Source organism: Chiloscyllium punctatum, chromosome 36 (assembly GCF_047496795.1).
Source record: "Chiloscyllium punctatum isolate Juve2018m chromosome 36, sChiPun1.3, whole genome shotgun sequence".
NCBI lineage: Eukaryota > Metazoa > Chordata > Chondrichthyes > Orectolobiformes > Hemiscylliidae > Chiloscyllium > Chiloscyllium punctatum.
Window position 1 is genome coordinate 24,561,224 of NC_092774.1, and position 25,866 is coordinate 24,587,089.

Below are 25,866 nucleotides of genomic sequence, written 5' to 3' on the forward strand. Positions count from 1 at the left end.
AATTTCTATCCTGGGAAGGCAGGGAAATTTAAAGAAAAAGCTGTTAAAAGCATTTTAACTGGCCCCACGAGCTCTCGTGGGACAGTGCATTTGCCATAAACATTTCAGAGAAATTCTGTCTAACTGTTGGACTGAAAACAGTTTCCCCATTGAATGTTAAACAGCTATTGAGAACATTGCACATTATAAAGTGCGTTCTTGAGGAACGGAGGAGGATTGAACTTGCCAACGTGAACCACATTTTGCAGAGAGAGGAAATTTCTCAGGATTGAAGAGGTTGGTAGATGTCAACAATTGTCAAATTATTTCATGAAAAGTACAGCTGGTATGGGGAGATGACTGTGGATCACAGAAGAGGAGTATCTGTAATGAGCACATAGAAACAAACCCTTCAGTCCAGGCCAACCAGATATCCTAAAGTAATCTAGTGATCCATTTGCCAGCATTTGGCCCATATCCCTCTGATTCCTTCCTTATTCATCTCCCCATCCAGATGCATTTTTTTCTTCTTTGGAGAATACTTGGGTGAGAGCCAAGATATTGCTATTGCTCATCCTTTCCGCACTGTGCCTAACCTTCCCTTCGTGCTAATTGTAGCTGGAGAAGCCTGAAATCTGAAAAGGATTTCCTGGAAAAAAAACATTGATTCGAGGTTGGGCTCAGTGATGGATTTTCTACAGCTTTAGTATTGTAGTTTTCAATTTGACAAAAGAATTTTCAGTCATTGTTGTCCAAGACAGAGTAGATATTCATTTGAGATATATATGTTCTTTACAATGTTTTTCCTTCATTACCAGTGATTGTCTGTCATTTGGTACATTGAGCATTATCTTTTTGTGATTCAACAGATATGATTTCAAATTAATTCTGTAAGATGGTTTTGTATTTTATTTAACTTTGTGTTAAAGATTTCCTTTTCATGACTTTATTAAAATATCTTAATGTATTATAATGAAGCAGCTAATTTATTCTGAAATTATTTCAATTAGTTGGTCAATTGCCAAATAATAGCTGCATAACTGTTGTAAATATTGACACCCAGGAAAGCTATTTTGTTTAATATATTTGTAAAGATCTTATCAAAACTATAAAATTGTTTTTCATAGGAAATAAAATTTGCAGTCTTTTACTAAATGGTTGAAAGTAACTTTGCATTTAATTGCTCTGTTTGGGATTAAACATTGTGACTTTGATAAAAATAATCTTTCAGAGTTTATGGTGAGTGTATTAACAAACAAATGTTGCCATTTGCTCTTGAATTACCTCAAGCTCAATTTGAAATTCTTGAATGAGTTGAATAAGGGGTACACAGTGAATATTTATTGCACTTTGCTGAAATTCTCTGCACTGCCAATGTATTTGGTTAAACAAGATATGTATCTCTCCTGATAACTTTGTAATTCTTTGATATTTTATTTGTCAGTGCTCGTGCCCAAACATCCTAAAAAAAAATGTTTTGGCATTTGGTGAATTTGTGAATTTTCAGTCTGTTTCACAATTAAATGACACAACCAATCTAAAGATTAAATACATATAACAACGTCAAAGAGATTGTGATAATAGAAAGTCAACATGTCGAATTGCCAATGAAACATAAACCGTGGCTGCTCTTAATTTGGTAAGACTGAATATCAATTGAAATGATCAGAATTAGTAGACATGATGGCATTGTGCACAAACTGTGAGTAGTGTGAGTTCAGAATTTTTCTGATCACTTAATTCTGACATATGCAGTGATGGCAGCATCATAATCTGTTTTATTTGTTCATGGAATGAGAGGATCACTGGTAAAACCAGTATTTTTCATCATCCCTTAATTTCCCTTGAATATTGGGTGAGGACAAGATGAGGTTGAGTTGCAAGGCCTACTGGCTTACATTGTCCCCTGACAAAACAGAGACTTTGGGATGAAGTTTACTTAAATATTGATGCTCCCATTTATATCTCTCAAAAGGCACTTGTTTGGTCCATCACATTTGTAATGGCTCTTTTTATAGAGTCATGGAGATATACAGCACAGTATTCTTCCAATAACAGAGTGACCAGACCTGTACTCAGTACTCGAGAAGTGGCCTCACCAACATCCTGTACAACCTCAACATGATGTCCCAACTCCTATATGCAGTGGTGTGAACAATAAAGGCAATGGTGCTAACTACCTTCTTAACCACCCTGTCCACCAATGATGCAACTTTCAAGGAACGATGTATCTGAATGCCCCCTCCACACCAACGTTTCTCTGTTTCACAACATGATCCAGCCCCGACCATTAACTGTACAAGTCCTGCCCTTCCTTGTTTTAGGAAAATGCAAGCCCTCACCTTTATTCATACCTCTCACAGCTAACCGATGAAGCAGCAGTGTTCCGAAAGCAAGTGCTTCCAAATAAACCTGTTGGATTATAACCTGGTGTTGTGTGAATTTTAACTTTGTCCACCCCAGTCCAATACCAGCTCCTCCATATCGTTTCTAGTGAATACAGCCCACCCCTCCCGGTGCTGCCAGTAAGCTTTACAACGCTGATGTAACAACACAGTACCTGCACTCCTGAAACGTTTACAATTTCTAACGATACTAGCTCCTCATTCACTGCTCCATCTGATACATGACATTGGAAACTTAGTGCAGGAGGCTGAAAGAAATGAGGAGCTTTAAAACAAAAACCTCCTGGAGCTCAAAGCTTTTAATGAGAGCTTGAGCCTGGCAGTAAGTTCAGGTAACCTTTATTGTGACACAACTTTGTTACAGCTTCCGATTCCCCAGTAAAGAGGCATGGAAAACGTAGCTGCTTTTTAAACAACTCTGGGTCAAAGTGTGCATACACCACCCCACCTCACTTCCTTTACTACTGGTAACCACCAAGTTGTCCCTTTGTAATTGGAACCTTGGTACAACCTTAATCCAGAGGAAGTATTGCCTCACTCAGCAATTTCAACCCAGACCCTGTCTCCATGTAAGATTCTCCCAGCCCATCTGCTGGGGGAGGGTGGTTGGAGATTTGGGACAGTGTGAAGTCAACAAGACTGCTGTGGGTCTGGAGTCACCTGTCGGTGAGACCAGGTAAAGGATACAGCGAGGGTGACTGAGTGAATCCTTTCCTCAAAAGGATGTGAGTGAATGAGATGGGATTCCCCACCCCCAACCATGAAAATGGTTTCATTTATAGATTCTGAACTCAAGATTTCCGACAGAATTCCAATTCCACCAACTGCCACAGCGGAATTCATACCTGGGAGTCCCCGGAACTGGGTTGATAGTCCAGTCAATAATGGCACTCGGCCATCACTCCTTCCCGAGTGCGGGAAGGGCTTTACTCGGGCCTCCACCCTGCTGACCCACCAGCGGGTCCTCACTGGGGAGAGGCCCTTCAGCTGCTCAGAGTGTGGGAAGGGTTTCACCCACTCCTGCCACCTGTGGAGGCACCAGCGAGTTCACGTGCCATTGCAGGGGGTGTCAAAAATAGTTATGGGGGAAGGCAAGAAATTTTTAAAAAAATATATATTCATTCAAAACTGTTTCAAATCTCTCACAACACCTCTATATACAAAAGAGAACAATACCAAAATACATAAAAATAGCAGTACGAGAATATCATATTGTGATACTATTAATAATGAGCTACCTATTATTTTACTAGAACAAACTTAGCTTAAACTAAACTACAATCAAATTGAATAAAAATAAAATGAAAAATAATTTAAGTTAATTTGAATTCTATCACATTACTTTATTCTATTTTGCTCACCACATCTCTATTCAAGCTCCCATCCATTGGAGCACCAGTTATTGTACCTGTATTCTTTTCACACAGCCTTGCACTCCCAGGGCCCCATGAGCGCCCAGACTTATTCCCACAGCTATACCACAGCTCTAATTAATACTGCTGATCAGTCTGCATCAATATAATTTAGAAAGGGCTGCCATGTCTTGTAAAACTACTGTTTTATGGTGCACCATATTTGTGAGGTCATCTTGGGGGGGATGCTCCATCACCAGCATATGCCACCACATAAGCCCTGGGGGTTTTTCTGACGTCCAATTAATTAAAATGTTCTTCCTTGCACAGTGCGTAAGAATGTTACACAGTCTGTTCCTGTGTTCTCTGACAGAAGGCAAATTTGGCAACGCCAGAAGAAGAAATACCGGATTCACTTTAACTTCAATCCCCCAGGACGTCCTTCAGCTCCCTTACTGTAGCACTCCAGCATCTCTGGATCTTACAACATGACCAATAGCAGTGTATGAGTGCCTATACTAATTTTACATTTGGGACACCCTGGTGATGCTCCTCTCTTGAACTTAGCTAGCTTCTCTGGCTCCACATAAGCCCTGTGTAAAATTTTCAATTGCATGCCCTGTGCTGTTACATATTGAAATTTTCCTAATATTTTCCCATATATCTTGCCATAGTTCTAATGAAATATCCTATCCTAGCTCCTGATTCCACATCCTAGACAGTCCCTCCACATCCCCTTCTGTAAATGATACAACGTACTAACTGAAAGAGCGCCTGTACACCAGAGTACTCTTTACTCCACATTTGACCTGTAATGCTGAGCCAGGAGTGTGATCTTCCTCTGTATTTAATCCCTTAGCTGAAAGTACCGGAAAACATCCCTATTAGACAATGCATAGTTCTGACTTAGCTGGCTAAATGACATCAAGACCTAACCCTCGAATAAATCTTCCCTACAGGAAATTCCCTTATTCTCCCATGACTTAAAGCCGGAGTCCATTGCCCCAGGTTTAAATCCTTGGGCTGCCACCAGTGGGGTAATCAGCGAGGTCTTCAGCCAATTACCCTTGTCTTGCCTCATTATCCTCCAGGCTTTCACTGTATTTAAAATGATTGTACTCTTACACTGCTCAGTCTCGGATTTCATCTTATCAATGAATATTAGATTAACTAGGGGACATCTCGACTGCAATGCTTCAACGTCAAGAAAAATCGACCCCGAGTCCCCCCGTACCCAGTCACCCACATATGCTAAGAAAGCACTTATTTGATATCTCTTCAAGACCAAAAGGTCCACTCCGCCTCACCCTGTGAGAGCTGCAATTTGGTAAACTTAATTAGGGGGCACCTGTGACACCAAATAAAAGAACCCAGCCAACCATTGAGCCTCAGTAAGACTCATCTGGGTCACAACAACAGGAGCATTCTCATGGCGTACAACAGGCGAGGAAGAACATTCATTTTAATCAGAGATATTCGGCTTAACCATGATAACGGTAATCCGTCCCACCTCTGCAAAAATTGCTTTATCCTCTCCAGTAATTGTACATAGTTAGCTTTATACAGCTGGTGGAAGGCAGGGGTAATAGAAATTCCCAAATACAAAAACCCTTTTGACGACCGTCTAAACAGGAACTACATTCCATCCTTCAGGTCAGGCACCTCCACTAATTCAGAATAGGCACCTCCCCACCCCATCGGCATGGCTTCTGATTTTGTAAAGTTGATCCTGCAGCCCGAAAAACTGCCAAATAAATTAATTGTTTGAATCAATCGAAGAACGGACTCCTCCAAATTGGCCAAGAACAAAAGGACATCATCAACATATAGGGTAATCTTATGTTCCCCCATTCCCACTCCTGGCCCCACTATTTCAGGGTCCTTCCTGATAGCCTCAGCTAACAGCTCAATTGCCAAGGTAAATAGCAGCGGTGAAAGGACGCCCCTGTTTACTACCTCTCCCAGGATTAAAGTTATCTGACTTAGTGCCGTTTGTGATGACTGCTGCCTTAGGATCATTATACAACACTAGCAAAGGTTGTCCCCAGACCAAAGCGCTTGAGGACCCCAAACAGGTATAGCCATTCTATCTGGTCAAATGCCTTTTCTGCATCTAGGCAGGCCACTGAACCCAGGATCAACCTTTGCTGGCATACCTGCACCATGTTCAGTACCCTCCTGATATTGTTGGAGGAGCTACGGCCATAACAAAGCCCATCTGATCTTCTTTCACAATACAGAACAACACCTTTTCCAACCTCAGGGCCAGCGTCTTGGGTAGAATTTTAAAATTTACATTCAACAGTGAAATGGGTCTGTATGAAGCACATTCTTCGTGCTCTTTCCCCTTCTTTAAAATGAGGGAGATATTAGCCTCCCTAAGAGAGGGTGGAAGATAATCCTATGCATATGAATAGCTATACATCCCCAGAGGTAGCTCCACCAACACATTTATGAATTCCTTATAGAATTCACTTGGGAATCCATCTGACCCCAGTGCTTTGCCACCTTGGAGATGTTTTATTGCTTCATGCACCTCCTGTATCGTCATAGGCCCATTCAACAGGAAACCTGTTCCGCGTTTATACTAGGGAGGTGCAGGATCTCAAAAAAGGCCTGCATTCTCGCTGTACTGTGTTCATCACCCTCTGACTGATATAACTCTGCAAAGTATTCCCTCAATCTAACATTAATCTTCTTTAACTCACGAGTAACTGTGCCAGCCTTCTCTCTAACAGACATAATAGATTGAGAAGCATTTTTCTTTCTAGTGAGATATCTTCGTGGCTTATCTCCAAATTCAAACAATCTTTGTTGCGCAAAGCAGACCTTTGTTTCCCCAGTGTGTGCAATGAGTTGGGAGCAGCCCGGAGAGCTGCAGCTTGACCAGTGAAGTCCTATTATAATATACTTCCTCAGTTTTCTGCAGACGGGTCTCCAACATCTGTTGTTGCTCCTTCCTCTGCGTCCTTCTAGTCATTGAATAAAAAATAATCACGCCTCATAAATATGGCTTAGTGGCCTTCTACAGTATTTCCGAATTACTGGCCGTACCCGAGTTGATATCCCAGAAGGCTCTGAACTCTTGTGATTTACTCAACAAATTTGCTATCCCTTAACAGGAATGGGTCCATGCACCAATGCTGTGCATCCATTCCACCACTCTTGATTTTACCTTCAAAATACACTGGCACATGCTCCGACAGCTATATTGCCAATTTCACAAGCCAATGTTCTGTCCAAGTAATCCAATGGCATTAAAAAGTGTCAGTTCCTATGTGGTACTTGTGTGGGTTGGAAGAGAAAGTAAAGTCTCTTCCATTAGGGTGGAGATGTCTCCACACATCCACTAATCCCAACTCCTCACACATGTCCACCAACTGCTTAGATTGCGCGGGTGTACCTGCCTGGCCCCTTGGCACCCTGTCTACCTCGGGATCTATTAGGCGATTAAAATCCCCTCCAATGACCATGCGGCATACCCCAAGACTCATTAATTTTGCAACTGCATCAATTATAAATTTAAGAGGGTGCACCGGGGGGACAATACACATTCAGGACGCCATACTCTTCTCCATGTATTAGAGCTTTAAGAATGACGGACAGTCCATGTTTGTCCTTAATTTGCTCAATTACCTGGAAAGGGAGCTTCTTCATTCTTACCAGTATAGCCACTCCTCTACACTTGGAGCTAAAGGAGGAGAAGAATACCCTATCATAACCTCCTTGCTGCAGTTTCACATGTTCCTTATCAGTTAAATGTGTCCACCCTTTCCCTCCTGAGGCTTGACAGCACCTCCTTTCTTTTTAATGGGGGAATGGCTCCCTTTTACATTCCAGGTGCACCACCTGAACGACTCAGTAGCCATGGTCATCCAGGGCAGCCCGTGGTTTCCCAAGAGGAGGAAGCTTATCCGAGGTGCAGTGAGCAACAAAGACATTAACTCTATAAAGTCTAAAAACTGCTCCTATTAAAAACTACGATAAATAAAAATCTAACTACCACATATAACTGAAGCAAACGCTCAAATAACCCCCAATTATGTAGAGATCTCTTCCCCCCCCTCCCCAAACCCCACCATTGCCACCATCCTGGCTCCTTTCCACTGAGGCTGTGCCCCAAACAGATTGAAAAAAAACATGTTATTTACATTCTGAGAGTTAACATGGCTACCCATCTCCCCACACCCCTTCTCCATACATCTTAAGTACAGGTATAGCCACCCACAATCCAAAAACAAAAGGACAGCAGTAAAAAAAAGGCCCCAGACAATACGTAACTGACCGATATACTAAATAATTCCAGTTTTTTGTCAGGGCAGTACATATAAAGCCGAGAACCACAAAAAGGGGCAAAAAAGTAGCATTGTCTGTAATGATGTCCCTCCCGCCTTCACCCTGACTCGATTTCTTTAATTCAGAGAATTCGCAAAGTCCATCGCCTTTTCTGCTGAATCAAAATTATATACCGTCCCTCCATGAGTGAAACGCAATCAGGTCAGGGACCTCAAGGAATATTGTATGTTCAAATCCCTTAATTCTCTCTTCACTTCATCAAATGCCCTTTTCTTAATCCAGGCTCCTGAGAAGTCCTGAAAATATATTATTCTTGACCCTTTGTGCATTAAAGTCTGTGGACCTCTTCCCAGTCTTCTTGCTGTTTCAATCACTAACTGTTTTAACTTTGTAATGCAGGAGGCGCACTAGGACCACGCGGGTCTGCGGGTCCGACCTGGACCTGCACATTTCGATCCGGTGGGCCCGCTCCACACTCAACAGGCCCGACTCCAACTCCAGACCCAGGAATCCAATAAGGTCTTTGCCTTCATCACATTCCGGAAGACCCAGGAGCTGTAAGATTTTTCTTCTATTTTAGTTTTCCAGGTCGTCCACATGCTCCTGAAGGACCCGAACCTGGTCTTCTTGCGTTTGGATCCTTCCTCCTGAGACCTCCTCCACGGTCCTCTCCTCTGCTGCCTATTCTCTTCGGGCCAACATTTGAATTTTCTGCTCATGCTTTTCCAGCATGGCAGGTAGTGGTTCCACTGCTGCTTCAATCTTATCTCAGAGATTGGCAAACTCCGAGAGTAACTACTGCTGCCCCATTAAACCCAAAGGGACTGCCCTGGGAGTTTGAGTAATGGCTCCAGGCTCCCCCAATGCAGTCGGGGAGTGCCCTGCCTGCTGCACCCCTGTCGGCTCCATTCCTTCATTTGCTTTCATTCTGATCCTAACGCTGTCAAACCACAATTATAGCAGCTCCAGATGTTCAGTAAGTTTCTATTAGCAATTCTTTTTCTCTTACAGATGGTTAATGAGGTGGGAGGGGGGGTAAAGGTCCACATTGCCGGGGGTATGGCACAGAGCCCAGCACAACAGACCACTCAAACCACCGCCATCTTGGATTTCCAAGAAAATGGTTTTAAGACCAGTACAGGGTTATACAGCACAGCTACAGGGTCATACAGCACAGAAATGGACCCTTCGGTCCAATTAGTCTATGCTGACTAAGTTCTCAAACCCAACTAGTCCCATTTGCCAGTGATTGACCAATATCCCTCTGAACTTTTCCTATTCATGTGCTTATCCAAATGTCTATTAAACATTGTAACTGTACCTGCATCCACTACTTCCTCTGGACACCCATCCACACAAAGCACTCTCTGTGTGAAAAAAATGGAACTCTTCATGTCTTTTTAAAAATCTTTCTCCTCTCCCCTTCAAAATTTGCTCCCTAATCTTGAAAGCCCCACCCTAGGGAAAGGACACCTGCCGTTCACCTCATCTGTACCCCTCATGATTTTATAATCCTCTGTAACCTCACCTGTCAATCTCCTCTGCTCCAGTGAAAGAAATCCCAGTTTATCCACCTGGCTGTAGGTATATTCATATCCAGTTATGATCTGTTCAATGCTGGTGCAGGCTCAAAAGACCAAATGGCCAACTCCTGCTCCCAATTGTCTCACACTGTGTCCAGAACAGCATTGGGAGATTGGGAAAGGGGAGATATCTTGTTTGTTTTTATTTTTAAAATACACTTGATTCCCACAAATAAAATCAACAGGTACAAGTACAGCACATGCAGTATTCCTCATTGCAACTTCAAGGTTTTGTGTCCTCTTCTTCCGCATTGGCTCCAGCACATTCGGCTTCCTTCCCCCCCCCCCCCCCCCCCCCCCGCCACCAAGCCGTTGATGCTTCCATTGTTTATAAAAGCAAGAGAGGCATGGATAGGGTAAATAAACAAGGTCACTTCTCTGGAAATCCAGAACTAATGAATAATAGGTTTGGGGGGGTGGGGGAGATTTAAAAGGGACCTAAGGGGAAATTCATGCAGAAGATGGTGCATGTAAGGAAAGAGCTGCCAGAGGAAGTAGTGTATGCTGGCATAATCCTAACATATTTAAAGGCATCTGGATGTGTATATGAATAGGAAGGGTTTCGAAGGATATGGGCCAAACGCTGGCAAATGAGACTAGATTCGGTGAGGATATCTGGTCAGCATAGACCAGTTGGACCAAAGGGCCTTTGTCTGTGCTGTATATCTAGATGACTCTGGTTTGCCACTTCAGTCTGTTCAGTTTCTCTCTAGTATCATTGCCTTGATGTCTCATTCCAAAACTCCCCCACCCCCGTGGGGGCACGTTAACCATTTTGCGTTTGGTTGTTTGTCAAGAAGCTGAATTGCAGGTTCATCCTGAATGTACACACTTTATTTTTGCTTCCCAAAATCACTCTCAACAGTATCCCAATGTCGTGGAAGATATTAATTTTCAGGTGGAGGTATCCAAAATTCAGAGAGATGTCAGTCATGACTGTTTTGCTCTTCTGTCCCTGTCAGATCCTGAATCAGCACTTTCAGGAGAATTAGAATGGAGTGAGAACAGAGGGAGGGAGAGAGAGAGAGAGAGTGGGATGGTGCTTTCAGTTTTGTGGAATAACAAAAGAAAAGAATGTTCTGTAGAAAGTAGAATTGCTTGTTCTGAATTTCTACCCTGGACTGACAGTGCTGACTTTTGTAACCTCGTTTTACAGAGTATTTGAAGATCTGAAGATGAAGTTTCAAAATCAAGACATGAAGGGCTTATACCTGAACCATTGACACTCCTGCTCTTCGGATGCTGCCTGACCCATAGTTTTTGACTCTGATTCTCCAGCATTTGTGAGCCACTCAATCCATCGGGACTGCAACAATTTTCAACTTTGATCCAATTGGTTCCTGTTTCAGTACGTTTTCAGCATCAGTGAGACTGGAAGAGAGACCCTACTGTTGCAGCAACGCACTGAGTGTGGAGCCTGAATCAGTTATCTGGCCTGGATAGAGGAATTCAAGGCAGGGAGGGGACATACACGAGTTTGAGTGCAACTGTAGCTTCGGCGATGGAGAAACCATGGAAGTGTGGCGACTGCGGGAAAGGCTTCCGTGTCCCGTCTGCCCTGGAGACACATCGGCGCAGTCACACCAGGGAGAAGCCATTCTCCTGTCCTGAATGCGGGAAGGCCTTCAGTGATTCCTCTGCCCTGCTGAGGCACCGACGGGTGCACACAGGGGAGAGGCCCTTCAGCTGCCCTGAGTGCAGGAAGAGCTTCAGCGATTCCTCCGCCCGACTGAGGCACTTGCGGGTTCACACAGGGGAGAGGCCCTTCAGCTGCCTCAAGTGTGAGAAGGCCTTCAATGATTCCTCTGCCCTGATGAGGCACCAGCGGGTGCACACAGGGGAGAGGCCCTTCCGCTGCCCCGATTGTGGGAAAGTGTTCACTCGCTCCTCCCACCTTGTGATTCACCGACGGGTCCATACCGGTGAGAAGCCCTTCCCCTGCCCCAAATGTGGGAAGGCCTTCAGCGATTCCTCTGACCTGCTGGCCCACCGGCGGGTCCACACCGGTGAGAGGCCATTCACCTGCTCTGTCTGCGGGAAGTGCTTTACACGCTCTTCCGACCTGCTGAAGCACCGGCGGGTCCACACTGGGGAAAGGCCCTTCAGCTGCTCTGAGTGCGGGAAGGGCTTTACCCAGGCCTCCCACCTGCTGACACACCGGTGGGTCCACACTGGGGAGAGGCCGTTCACCTGCCTCGAGTGCGGGAAGGGCTTTGCTGTCTCCTCCACTCTACTGACGCACCAGCGGGTCCACACTGGGGAGAGGCCGTTTGCCTGCCCTGTATGTGGGCAGAAGTTCACAATGTCCTGCAGCTTGAACAAGCACCAGCGGAGGCACCAATGCTCCCAACAATCCGATTCTGCCGGTAACACTGCTGAGGGTCATCCCCAGGACTGAACCTCCTGCCCTTTCTGATAGTGGGTGCAGTGGGAGAGCTGATAAGCTTTTTTTGTTTTCTACTGGGGGGTGCGGGGTTGGGAGTGGTGGTGGCTCATTGGTTAGCCCTGCTGCCTCATAACACCAGGGACGCAGATTTCATCCTCAGGGTGACTGTCTGTGTGGAGTTTGCACGTATTCCTCCCCTGCCCCACCCGCCCCGGCCACCAGTGTCTGTGTGCGTTTCCTCCGCGTGCTGCAGTGTCTTCCCAAAGTCCAAACATGCGCATATTTGGGCGAATTGGCCAAGCTAAATAGTCCCATAGTGTTCAGGAGTGTGTAGGTGTGGTGCATTAGTAAGGGGTAAGTGCAGAGTGATAGGATAGGAGAATGTGTCTGGGTGAGTTACTCTTCAAAGGGTCGCTCTGAACCTGTTGGGCAGAAGGGCCCATTTCCACACTGCAGGGACTCCATGATTCTGTGAACATTGCTTCCAGTGGGCGCTGCTGCTCATTGAGCCCAGGACCCGCACAATCCTAAGACCACAAGACCATTGGAGCAGAAGTTAGGCTATTTTGACCCATCGAATCTGCTCCACCATTTGTTAGAGACAAAATAAAAAACTGCAGATGCTGGAATCTAAAATAGACAAACAGGAGGCTGGGCACAACAGGAGTCAGCATTTCAGATATTATCCCTCAGGACTGAAGAAGGGTTCTACCCGAAACGTTGACATCTCCATCAGAAATGATTTATCAGGATGTTGTTAGAACAAGAGGGCATAGGTTTAGAGTGAGAGGGGAAAGATTTAAAAGGGACCTAAAGGGAAAACTTTTCATGCAGAGTGTGGTGCGTGTATGGAATAAGCTGCCAGAGGAAGTGGAGGAGGCTGGTTAGAATTACAGAATTTAAAAGACATTTGGTTGGGGACATGAATAGAAAGGGTTAGAGGGTTTTGGGCCAAGTGCTGGCAAATGGGACCAGATTAATTTAGACTATCTGAACAGCATGGACGGGTTGGACTGAAGGATCTGTTTCTGTGCTGTACCTCTCTGACTACCGGTCCTGATGTAAGTTTAGAATTGAGTAACTTTGAATAATTCAATCTTGTTAAATTCACCTCCGGGAAGATTTCAAATGAACCCCTCCAAGCGATATGATTTAACTACTCCGAGTTGGATAAAATATCCCATCAATTTCAACATGAATGCACAGTTGAAGAAGTCAGAAGTCACACAACCCCAGGTTACAGTCCAACAGGTTTATTTGAAATCCCAAGCTTTGGGAACATTGCTCCTTCATCAGTGCTGCTCCTTCATCACTTCACCTTATGAAGGAACAGTGCTTCGAAAGCTCATGAGTTCAAATCAATCTATTGGGATTGTGACCTGGTGTTGTGTGACTTCTGACCTGTCCACCCCCAGCACCTCTGCATCAGAGTTGACAAATGAGATCAGATTTTATTCAGCATGATTTAGTGAGATATTCATCTGGATGTCCTTATGACTGAAACATCAATCCTCCTGCTCCTCGGGTGCTGCCTGACCTGCTGTGCTTTTCCAGCATCACACTCTCAACTCTGATCTCCAGCATTTTCAGTCCTCACTTTTTCCTGGTTCATGTGGAAACTCAACACTGTCAGAGTGACAGGAACACCAGTCATCGAGTACGATAGCACAGAGACAGGCCCTTCAGCCCAAACCGGTCCATGCTGACCAAAATGTTTGTCAACACTAACCTCATTTTCTTGCACTTGGCCCATATTCTTCTAAAGCTTTCCTATCCATGTATTTGTTGAAACTCCATTTCAATGTTGTTAATGTACCTGCTTCAACCACTTCCACTGGCAGCTGTTTCCCCAGGCGAACTACACTCTGTAAATATTTTGTCCAACATCTTTTCTTCCGTCTTTCTCCTCTCACCATAAAAACGCATCCTTGCTCTTGAAATCCTCCCCCTAGGGAAGACACAGCTACCATTAAGCCAACTCTACCCCTCATGGTTTGAAAATATTGCCTCTCAACCTCCTCTGCTCCAGTGGAAAAACATCCCAGCCTAAATTCTGATTAGATAATAATGGCAGTGATGATTTTGGCTGTGTGTGTCAAGGATCTCTCATTTCTAAGGCAATGCTGTGCCTCATAAGTTCACCTGATCTTTAAATAAATGGGGTGCCATTCGTTCTAAATGCCCATGTTTTCTGTGCAAAGTTGGTCCTGGTCAGGAAATAGGCAGTGGTGTCTTATATTCCCGTAGACTTCTTGTGACCGAGTTCATAAGCTCTGTTTTGAGATGTATGAGTAAGTCTTCAGAACAAAAAATTAATGCAGCCTTTATTCATGTCTCATTATTAAAAACACTTTCTCCATTTACAGATGTGATTGAGAAGCTTCTCCCAATGAATCCTTGACTGATAACAGCATTTGTCAGGCTTTTGAAAGTCACTGCAGCTCTGTCACAGCACAGGGGAGGGTTCTTTCAGACAGAACGCATCATGCAGAAAATTCTCCCACATTAGTCGAGCAAAGTTGACATCTTTTTAAGACATTGTGAAACTTGAAAGGGTTCAGAAAAAGTTTGGAAGGATGTTGCCAGGGCTGCAAGGTTTGAGCTACAGGGAGAAGCTGAATACGCCGGTACTATTTTCCCTGAAGCTTCAGAGTCAGCCAGAAGCATCTGTTGAATCAGGAAACATCTCTTCCTGCAGCAGCTTCAGACAGACTGCTTGCTAAAACCCAAACCAGGGGAAAAGAATGGGACAACTGCCCTTTCATTGTAGAAGTGTTTTAGAAAATAAAATGTCAAACCCTTTTCCCTGATTGTTGCCTTAGCCAGTATCTGTTAACCATGAGTGAAATCCTTAATCCTAGACGAATGAGAAGCTCTGCCTTTTACAACCCCTCCTGAAAATAAACCAACAACGTAATCTTCTTAAAAGGAGCAGCATCATCACAACAGAAAGCACCTGAACTGAAACATTTGTATCAAAGGGCTGTACAGTTAGCAGGACAAGAAAACAGGTGTTCAATTTCACCAATCAATTTAAATCAGCCCCATTGGCTACCAAAAACTTATTAAATTTAAATCCTAAAGTTGTGACAACAGGACCAATCCTATCATAAAGCATTGGTGCTCTCAGTCATCTGTGTATTAGAGAAAGCATCATTTAGAAAAATAGAGAAGGGCATTCCTGACAGAGGAATCGGAGGAGGCATCCCCCACAGAAGATGGCACAGAATATTCCGGAAGACACATAACCTGGTTGTAATCTGAGAGATTAAATTCTATTTTGTGTTATCTGAGTGGGACATGTATTGATTGGAACAGCATACCAGAAGAATCTTGATTTATTCCAGAATACTCAGTAGTTAAGAAGAATTTATTCAGTTTGTTAATAGTTTCGATTATTTGTTCATCGTGAGAGTTGGTTAAATAAATTGCTGATTGTTGATTTTAAAGTGTCAGGGATTTACTTTTAACACTACAGCAGGTTACACCACTTATCACACTGACTTTACAGATTAAAGGGCAATGTGCCACTCTTTGGAAGTTTCGGTTTGAGATCTTGGAGAGTTGGGGGGGTGGGTTCAGCCTTCGCTTTATAACAGTATTGATGACATTCTCTTGAATGCAATGGAGTCAATATTAATCCCAGTCTCATGGTGTGGTTGTGGGTGAATAACCTTAATTTGGCTCCTGACTCAGAAACCGCACAGATAATCAACTGCTGAAACAATGATTTGCACTTTATTGCACGTAACAACCACAAATAAAACCTCTCAAGTTCATTCAGCTTCACCCCCCCAAACTTGGCTATCACCCAGTTGATGTCTAAATTTAACTGGGTTTCCACCGACAGTGCCCATCTCTGGAAGTGTCCAGGGGTTTGATGCAGCATTATTCTTCTAAGTACTGCTGCTGCTGCATCATTCTGGAGTTGAAGTTTGGTGGCGGTTCCTCAATTTCTAATCTGTGGTGTGACTTTTTTTTAAGACTCTAACATCACCTCACATTGCTGGAGACCTCAGGTCTGTAGTTTACCTTCTTATCCTTGAAGGTTAGCTGTCTGTTTGAAACAGCCTGCCCTGCAATTAACCCCTCTATGTCAGGGCTTTCCTTCTACAGGCAGAATTAATTGTCCTTTTGTCACACCATTATTAAATAACATTATCTTACCTGTCCCAAGAAACAACTTATTGTGTTGCCTCCTCCTTCCCAGGGATGGTCAACAAGCCATTTATACTATTGAATCTGCTCTGCCATTCAATCATGGCTGATATGTTTCTTAACCCCATTCTCCCTGTAACCTTTGAGCCCCTTGACACTCAAGAATGAGTGAATGGTGGAGCAGACTCAATGGCCTGAATGGCCTAATTTCACTTCCTGTGGTGTCACACTTTCGTTTCTTGCTCCAGAAAGTGTTATTGTTGACTCGTGAAGTTGGGAAAGTTCTGGAGTTTACAGGTGCATACCACGCTCCTCTCTGCCTCCTCCTCAGCCTTCAAGAAAAGGGAAGACCTTTTAGAACAGAGATAAGAAGAACTTCAGACAGAGAGTGGTGTATCTATGGAATTCACTGCCCCAGAAGGCTCTGGAGGCCAGATAATTGAATATATTTAAGATGGGATAACAAGGTTCTTGAGTATCAAGAGGATCAAAGGTTATGGGGAGATTGGGGTTGAGAAACTTATCAGCCATGGTTGAGCAGGCTCAATGGGCTGAATGGCATAATTTCTGCTCCTATAGTCTTATGATATGCTGATGTGTGGAGGGGTGAGGATGGGGGAAAAGAGATAAAGAGCGGAACACAATTAAGGTGAAGCTGGATACAGATACATAGGAAATACACGAATTGTACGATAAATTTCAGACCACTTTAAAGCACTAGCATACAGAGGGATCTGACCATATAGATCTCCAAAAGTGGCAACACAGGCGGGTAACGTGATCAAGAAGGCACACAGCACGTTTGCCTTGAATGTAAGAGTTGGCGAGTTATGTTAGAGCTATTTATTCCGGTCACATTCAGAATATTGCGTGCAGTTCTGGTTGCCACACTACCGGAAGGACATGGATACTGGCTATGGAGAAGGTTCACTAGGGCATTGCATGGTCTGGAGGTCTCATTACGAGAAGAGATGGGATAAACCTGGAGTATTTTCACTGTAAAGATGGAGGCGGAAGGATGACCTCAACAAAATGATGAGATACACAGATTGGCTGGACGGGGGCGGCATGGTGGCTCAATCATTAGCACTGATGCCTCAGAGCACCAGGGAAACTGGTTCGATTTCAGTCTCAGGTGACTGTCTGTGTGGAGTTTGCACATTCTCCCTGTGTCGATATGGCTTTCCTCCGGTTTCCTCTCACAATCCAAATGTGCAGGTTAGGATGCAGTGGCTATGCTAAATTACCCACTGCCCAGAGATTGGCAGGTTAAGTTGGATTGTCTATGCTTAAATTGCGCCACAGTGTTCAGGAATGTGAAAGTTAGGTACGTTATTCAGGGGTAATTGTCGACTATTAGGGATAGGGAAATGAGTCTGTGTGGATTATTCTTTGGATGTTTGGTGTTGGGCCAGATAGTCGGTAAGATACTCAGAGGCTTCCCCCCAGGGTGGAAAAGTCAACTACAAGAGGGCACAGGTTCAAGGTGAGAGGGGGACAGTCTTGGGGAGAATTGAAAGGGAAGATTTTTCACACAGTTGGATGGTGGATGCCTGGAATGCACTGCCAGTGGATGTAGTGGAAAGAGGCACTTTAGCAACACTTAAGGTGTATCTGGATAGACACATGAATGGGAGGTGAATACAGGGACTGAAACCAGGCATCAGCAATAAATAGAAGGTCTAAGTTAGGATTAAGAATTGGCACAGGCTTGGGCGGGGGTAAAGTGAACTTTCAAAAAGCAGGGGATACCTGTTTGCTGATGAAGGGGTGGGTGGACGCTCAGGTGGAGCATAAACACTGACAGAGGCCAATTGGATCGACTGTGCTGGAGACTCAATGGGACAGAGACAAATGTATCTATTTCAGATCTACCTGCAATTCAGCCGCTTCTGTGGACTGTTTCTGTAGGGAAGGTGCAATCCCAGGCTCAGAGAGCGTCAGCCCCCACTAGAAGTAAAGTGGGTGAGAGCGCGGCCAGTCAGCATAAAGGAACCCCTTACTCCTCCCACTTCACCCACTAAACAGGGTTCAAGATGTGACTCTCAGCAATGGTAACAGCAGAATCCAACCTGAATTCCTGTGCCATCTCACTTGTGAAGTTGCTGGTGTCTCCCCAAGTTGCATGACTGGGTGAAGCCCTTCCCACACACTGGACAGGTGAACGGCCGCTCCTTGGTGTGGATGCGCTGGTATTTGTGCAGGGTGGAGGAATCGCACAAGTCGTTGCTCCACACGGGACAGGTGAATGGCTTCTCCCCAGTGTGGATCCGCTGGTGCGGCAGCAGGTGGTGTGACTGGTGAAGCCCTGCCCACACATGGGGCAGATGAACGGGTTCTTGCTGGTGTGGACACACTGGTGGGCCAGGAGGGAGTGTAACTGAGTGAAGCCTTTCCTGCACTGAGTGCAGGTGAACAGCCGCTGCCTTGTGTGCAAACGCCGATGAATCTCCAGCGCAGATGGCGAAGGGAAACCATTCCCACACTCACCACACTTCCACGGTTTCTCCATGGTGCAGGTGCCCTCATCTGTCTCAGACTTTAACAATCAGTTGAAAAGTCGCTCACGCTCACAGCCTGTGTGTGGTGTTACTGGTGAACCCTCTGATAATTGGAACACTCTCATTCAGACTGTAAAGCATGTTACAGTCACTACTCTGGTGTATGGGTATGTGAGACTCAGTTTCCTGTCACACTGACGTTTAAAACCTAACAAAGCAGACAGACCTTCTCCCCTTTGTTTTCAAGGCCATGAATATCCACGTCCTTGTGAATCAAGTGACTGTCAGACTTTGATGTGAGGCTTGGTCTGAGATTTCTGCCGCCAAATTCTTCTCTTGTAATATTCCTGTGAAGTGATTGCAAAGGTCATCACAGTCAGTCCATGATAGAAAATCTGAACGTAATTCTAGTTACTGTGGAACATTCTTTCCTCTCAATCCCAAAGATCTTTGTGTAGATCTATATGTAACTGTAAACCAACACGGTTATGGGGCAGACTGCATACCTCCACGAAGAGTTCATATGGACTCAAGTTGCTAAATGGACCTCTGTAGTGCAGTATTGACACTCTTACTGAAGATCTACAATATGCTGCAGTACGATATTACAAGCCCAGAAACAACTGCAAATCAGACAAGGTCTTTTCAGAAGTTGGACCATGAACTTCTGAAGCTGCTGCTGCTCTTCCTCTCTCTCTGGATGAAGATTGATCTTCACCCAGACTGCAACTTCCTTCCTCTGTCCAAATATTTGTGAACACAGCCCTTTTTTTGAATATGGCATGTTTCCTGATCATCACAATTAAAGGCGGTCTTCCCCCGGATATGCAAAGGGACGGTCAGGGTCCCATCTTGTGTTGTTGTGTGGAATCTGTGACAGCTGCAACAATTCATCCCAACTCCTGTACTCAGTGCTCTGACTGATGAAAGCAAGCATTTGGTATTTTATACTGAATGCCATGACTGATGAAGGCCAGTGTGCCAAACAATTTCTACCTGTGACTCCATTTTCAGAGAACTGTGAACCTGTACTCCAAGATCCCTCTGTTCCACTGCACTCCTTAAGGTCCTGCCATTCACCATGAAATTCCTACCTTGATTTGCCTATACAAAATGTAAGACCTCACACTTATCTATATTAAACTCCATTTGCCATTAACCTTAAACCTATGCCCTCGAATTTGGGACTCCCCCACCCCAAGAGAAAAGACCTTGCCTATTTACCCTACCCATGCCCCTCATGATTTTATAAATGTCTTTAAAGTCACTCCTCAGCCTCCAAAGCTCCAGGAAAAATAGCCCCAGTCTATTCAGCCTCTTCCTGTAGCTCAACCCTCCAACCCTGGCAGCATCCTTGTCAATGTTTTCTGAACCCTTTCAAGTTTCACAACACCCTTCCTGTAGCAGAAAGCACAGAATTGCATGCAGTATTGCAACAATGATGGAACCAATGTCCTCTCTGAAGAGGATTTTAAAACAATATTTATAACTACAAGCAAATCAAGATAGTTGGGCATGACTTTCCCATAGCAGTTTGTTTTGGCTGTCCTTCATTAACCTATGCTTTATAATATATATGAAAATATTTTGAGGGATGGGATTGTTGCTAGCACGTCCAACATTTGCTCACCATCCCTCGTGGCCTTTGGACCGAGCAATTGGCTACATGCTAGAAGGCAGTTGAGTGTCAACCACATTGTAGTAGGTCTGGAGTCACATGATGTGAGCGTGTGCACACGTGTGTAGGGTTGTGAATGGTGGATTTCTCTCCCTAAAAGAACACTTTGACGACAATCAGTAATGACTGGACAAAAGCAACAGTTATGGCTGCATCTTTGAGGAGACTACAGTGTTACTGTTTTGAGTCCGGTGGCTCTTCAAAATTAGGCTGGATTCAAAACATTAACTGTTTTCTTTCCACAGATGCTGCCAGACCTGCTGTGTTTCCCCAGCAATTGTGCCTTTTGTTGCTGATCTCCAACATCTGCAATTCATTGTCTTAGCCAATAATGGTTTCCTAGTTGCCAGGACTGAGACAAACTCTCACTTCCAGATCTTTTTATTCATTGAAAATAAAGTCCACTAGCATCCATGATGGGATTTTAATTTTTGTTCTCAGAAGACAGATCTCTGGGCTACTTAACTAGTATCACTAGATCACAATCTTCCCTTCACTGACAGTGACAATCTTGTCCTGAATATTTTTCTTTCTTCATTCATGGAACGTGACACTTTGTCTCCCAAAAAAACCAAGTGCCAATTCAGAGGGCTGTTAAGAGTCAACCACATGACTTTGGATCAAGAGTGACACATTCACCAAACTGGGAAAGGACTGAAGATTTCCTTCCTTAAAAAAATGTTATTAGTGAACAAGATTGGTGATCTTATCAATTTTCTTAAGTACCAAAGCAGCGATAAGCTTTATATTCCAGATACATAAATTGATTTCAAATTGCATCGGGGCCATAGCAGCATCAATTTGAAACTCCAGATGTTAAATCCAGTAACAATACCCAAATGCCACCAACTCCCTACAATCTCGAGGCTTCCCAACACTGACTGGTCTCTAATTGCCAGTTGTATCCTTTTCCTCATTACTAATTACTATTCAATTCAGCCCATTGAGTTGACTCTGCCATTTATTCAGATCACGATTCTTCTGGTAAATATTTACTCCACTTTCCTGCCATTGTCCCATAATCCTCAATTCACTTACTGATTAAAAAAAACCAACTATCTCAGCCTTGAATGCAAATAACAACCCAGGCTCAACAGCCCTCTGTAGTATCAAGTTCCACAGATTTACTGCCCTCAGGAGAAATTCCTATCTGTCCTAAACATGCAATCTCTTATTTGGAGGTTACTTCCTCTGGTCCCAACTCACCCACTTTTCCACATCTAGCCTGTCAAGTCTCCTCAGAATCTTGTACGTGACAATAAGGTTACCTCTAATTCTTCGAACTTCTAATAAGCACAGGCCCAACCTATTCAGTTCTCCTCTTAAGACATTCTTTCCATCCCTGATATCATCATGGTCAACTTTCTCTGGACTGCCTCCAATGCCAATTATATCTTTCCTCAGGTAAAGGGCCCTAAACTGTTCACAGTATTCAGTTGTGGCCTGACTAATGCCTTACATAGGTTCACTATAACCTTCGTACATTTATACTCTATTGAAAAGGCCAACCTCCCATTTGTCTCCCTATTACTCACTGAAATTGGATGAAGAGATTTGTGGACGTGATTCCAAATCCCTCTATTCTAAACTTTTCTCCATTTAATATTCAGTTCTTCACCTCCTGACAAACTGCATTACCTCATTTTCCCATCTGCCAAGCTTTCGCTCATTTGCTTAACCTGTCTATATCCCCCTCCAGATATCTAATGTCATCCTCACCACCTGCTTTCACATCAACTGTCTCTTCTGCAAACTTAGCAATAGTACATTCACTTTACTTATCCAAGTAATTCATATATATATTGTAAATAACGTTGGCCCCAGCGCTGATCCCTGTGGTACACCACTAGTTACAAGTAGCCATCCTGAACATGCCCCGGTGGTAGTTAGCCAATCCTCTATCCCTGCTAACATACAGCCTCCAACACCGTGGGCTCTTTGATTATTTCATGAGATGTGAATATCATTGACCGTGCCAACAACTCTTCCCAAACTGACCTTGAAAAGGTGGTGCTGAGCTGCCTCTTAAATTGCTTCACAAATATGATGTGGATTGCAACAATGTTCAGGAGTGAGTTGCACCATTTTGGTCAATAACAAAGAAACAATGCGATATATATGTTGCAGTCGGAATCCTGTGTTCACACTTGTCTGTTCTTGGTGGTTGAGGTCATGACTTGGAAGGTGGTTTTGAAGAACCACCACTCATGCAATCAAGCCAGACTGATAGATTGTGGCCCCAGACTCTGCCATTTGATTTTCCTCATCAATCTACATTCTTTCCAGCCATGTTTCAGTCTCAAACTGCCACGCAATGCCTTCTGTTATGGCTTAAAGGTAAGAATACACAAGATAATCAATCGTATTTAGGGTTGTATAAATCTTAGCCTGCCAGAATTATTTTCTTAGACTTTAATTAGACTTTAATTGGCTGCATGAAATGGTTTGTTGGTCAGACTTGAATCATCATGCTCAAAGGAGACAATGCCAATAATATCATTAAACTCCTCTTTTTGTGAAAAAAGGACAAGCTCTTGATTTATTTTTACAACTTACTGGTATTCACACCTGCACATTCACTGTCAAACTCATATCATAAATGAAATTACGCCATTAATTTTGTTTTACAACAATCCAACAGATTAATTAATAATACACAGTGAATACCAAGGCTGATTAATGTGAAATTAAATTTGACCGAAAATGTAAAATCAAGATGTGAGATAACAAATGGAGGAAGGGCAGAAGGTAAGAAATGCAGCATCATAGAAGGTGCTCCTCCAGGGAGTGTATTTTACCAACTACAACTGCTCAATATAAACAAACACTCTGACATGATCCTCCGGTTTTAATGTAAACCATAGCCCCATACAGTAGGTACCATTTAAATAAGTTAATAGATACAAGCCTTGAGTAAATCCAGCCTCCAGCCGGACCCCCCGCTTCTTGGAGCTCGGACCTTCCTCCAGCTCCGGGGGGTTGTTGAGCTCCTGGGCTCCGGCCGCCGCCGAAGAAGCCGCGGGCGCCGGCTCTCTCTCCTCCACCGCCGACATTTTTAATTTGTTTTCTCGTTCACCCGGTAACGGTCACCTCCCCCTTCCCGGGCCCCGGAAATTATACAAAAATAAACAATAAACCCCCCACCACCGGGGACTGTCTCCTTTTCTTCACAACTTTTGTTTGAAAAGTTCCGGCTTTAATTTGAAATGTATTTTAAAGGTATTTTCTGAGGTAAACGATGCCTGTCTGCCCCCCTCTCTCCGTCAGAAACCGCCCGCTGAGTCGATGAGAAAACCGCAGCCTCGCGCCGCCATCTTTGTTTTTCTTCTTCTGTCTCCTCCTTCAGTGACGCGCGTCATCCACGCCCCGCCCAATCAGAACGCACCTTACTCCAGCTGACCAATGGGGACCGGCGCTGGTTGTTACTGACAGAGTTTGTGTCCAATTGCCAATTTGGGATAAAAAAGGAGGGAGCAACAATTTTTTTCCCCTGTCGCTGCACATCTCATTCCTTTTGCCTGTCTCTTCCGCAGGGGAGGGGGAATCCCAAACTAGAGGGCACAGGTTTAGGGTGAGAGAGGAAAAATTTAAAATGAACCCAAGGATTAAAAAAAAAGTGTCAAAGTTAATTCGCCTCAAGTAAAGCACCCTCTTACGACCTGAACAAAATAGATTGTTCACAGCCTATTACTCACAAAACAAGAAGGATGTTGTGAGACTTAATTTCTGAACTCTTTTATTTATAAGAATGTTGCTAGGGTTGGAGGGTTTGAGCTACAGGGAGAGGCTGAATTGGCTGGGGCTATTTTCCCTGGAGCATTGGAGGCTGAGGGGTGACCTTATGGAGGTTTATAAGATCTTGACAGGTCTGGATATGAGAAAAAGTTAAGGTGTTCCCTGGGACGGAGGAGTCCAGTACAAGAGGGCATTAGTCTCTGGGTGAAAGGGGAAAGATTTAAAACGGCCCCAAAGGGCAACTTTTTCACATGTAGGTTGGTGTGTGAACTGAATGAGCTGCCAGGAAAAATGGTGGAGGCTGGTACAAATACAACATTTAAAAGGCATCTGGATAGGTACATGAATAGGAAGTTTTAGAGGGATATGGACAAAGTGCTGGCAAATGGATTAATTTCGGCTATCTGGTCGGCACATACCGAAGGATTGTTTTTTGTACTCTACAACTCAATGGTTCTATTTCCACAGAGCCAGAACCAATTTCAAAAGGCTAGGAATAGGCCATTCGCCCCATACACACTGTCCTCAACTGTGGCCGAACTGAGCATATTTCAATTCTTAGTGCTATGTAATGAGCCAGACTTTATTAAAAATCTTAAAGCAAATGAACACTTAGGAGGCAGCGATTATAATATGGTAGAGATCAGAGTGCAGTTTGAAAGAGAGAAGGCAATATTGATGTTATGGTGTTACAGTTAAATAAAGGGCAATAAGAGAAGAACTGTCAAAAAATGACTGGAAGCAGAGCCTAGTAGGGAAGACAGTAGAGCAACAATGGCAGGAATTTCTGGGTGTAATTGAGGACACAGTACAGAGGTTCTTCCCCCCACAAAAAGAAAATAGCTGAAGAACTTAATAAATACTTTGTGTCAGTTTTCACAGTGGAAGACATCAGTAATATCCTAACAATTAAGGAGAGTTAAGAGGCAGAGTTGAGTATGGTAGCCATTACAAAAAAGAAAGTGCTAGAAAAGCTAATAGGTCTAAAAATTGAGAAATCTCCTGACCCTGATGGCTACAGCCTAGCGTTCTGAGGGAAGTGGTTGAAGAATTAGCAGAGATGTTGGTTGTAATCTTTCAAAAATCACTGGAGTCAGGGAAAGTCCCAGATGATTGGAAAATCACTGTCGTAAGTCCTTTGTTCAAGAAAGGATCATGACAAAAGCTGGAAAATTATACACTGATTAGCCTAACCTCAATTGTAGATAAAATTCTAAAATCTATCGTTAAGGATGAGATTTCTAAATTCTTGGAAGTGCATGGTTGGATTAAAATAAGTCAGCATGGATTTAGTAAGGGGAGGTCGTACCTGACAAACTTGAAGAGTTAACAAGTAGGTTAGACTTGGGAAACCCAGAGGATGTTATCCACCTAGATTTCCAAAAGGCCTTTGATAAGGTGCCTCATAGGAGGCTGCTGAGTAAAGTGAAGGTCCATAGTATTCGAGTTGAGCTACTGGCATGGATTGAGGATAGGCTGGCTGAGAGAAGGCAGAGAGTTGGGATAAAAGTTTTTTTTTCGGAATGGCAGCTGGTGACAAGTGGTGTCCCGCAGGGCTCAGTGTTGGGGCAGCAGCTGTTCACTTTGTATATTAATGATCTGGATAAAGGGACTGGGGACATTCCCACGAAGTTCGCTGATGATACAAAGTTAGGCAGACAGGCAGGTAGTTCTGAGGAGGTGGGGAGGCTGCAGAAAGATTTGGACAGTTTAGGAGTGTGGTCCAGGACATGGAGAAAGTGAGGACTGCAGATGCTGGAGATCAGAGCTGAAAATGTGTTGCTGGGAAAGCG

General features: G+C 43.9%; 1 protein-coding gene and 1 long non-coding RNA gene across 2 annotated transcripts in view; one reads left to right on the forward strand and one right to left on the reverse strand.

Moving 5' to 3' along the window:
* Nucleotides 1-12,123, forward strand: part of LOC140460041 (uncharacterized) — a 137,920-nt gene extending 125,797 nt beyond the window's left edge. The window contains exons 9-10 of the mRNA XM_072554448.1: nt 8,613-8,769; nt 11,042-12,123. Of these exons, the coding sequence (XP_072410549.1) occupies nt 8,613-8,769; nt 11,042-12,013 (1,129 nt within the window). The 3' untranslated portion in view covers nt 12,014-12,123. The remainder of the gene's footprint in view (nt 1-8,612; nt 8,770-11,041) is intronic.
* A 3,597-nt stretch (nt 12,124-15,720) lies between these two features.
* Nucleotides 15,721-23,658, reverse strand: LOC140460929 (uncharacterized). The gene is made up of 2 exons (XR_011954396.1): nt 23,247-23,658; nt 15,721-19,007 (listed from the first exon to the last, which is right to left on the reverse strand). It is a non-coding gene; the product is annotated as an uncharacterized lncRNA (long non-coding RNA).
* Nucleotides 23,659-25,866: the final 2,208 nt, after the last annotated feature.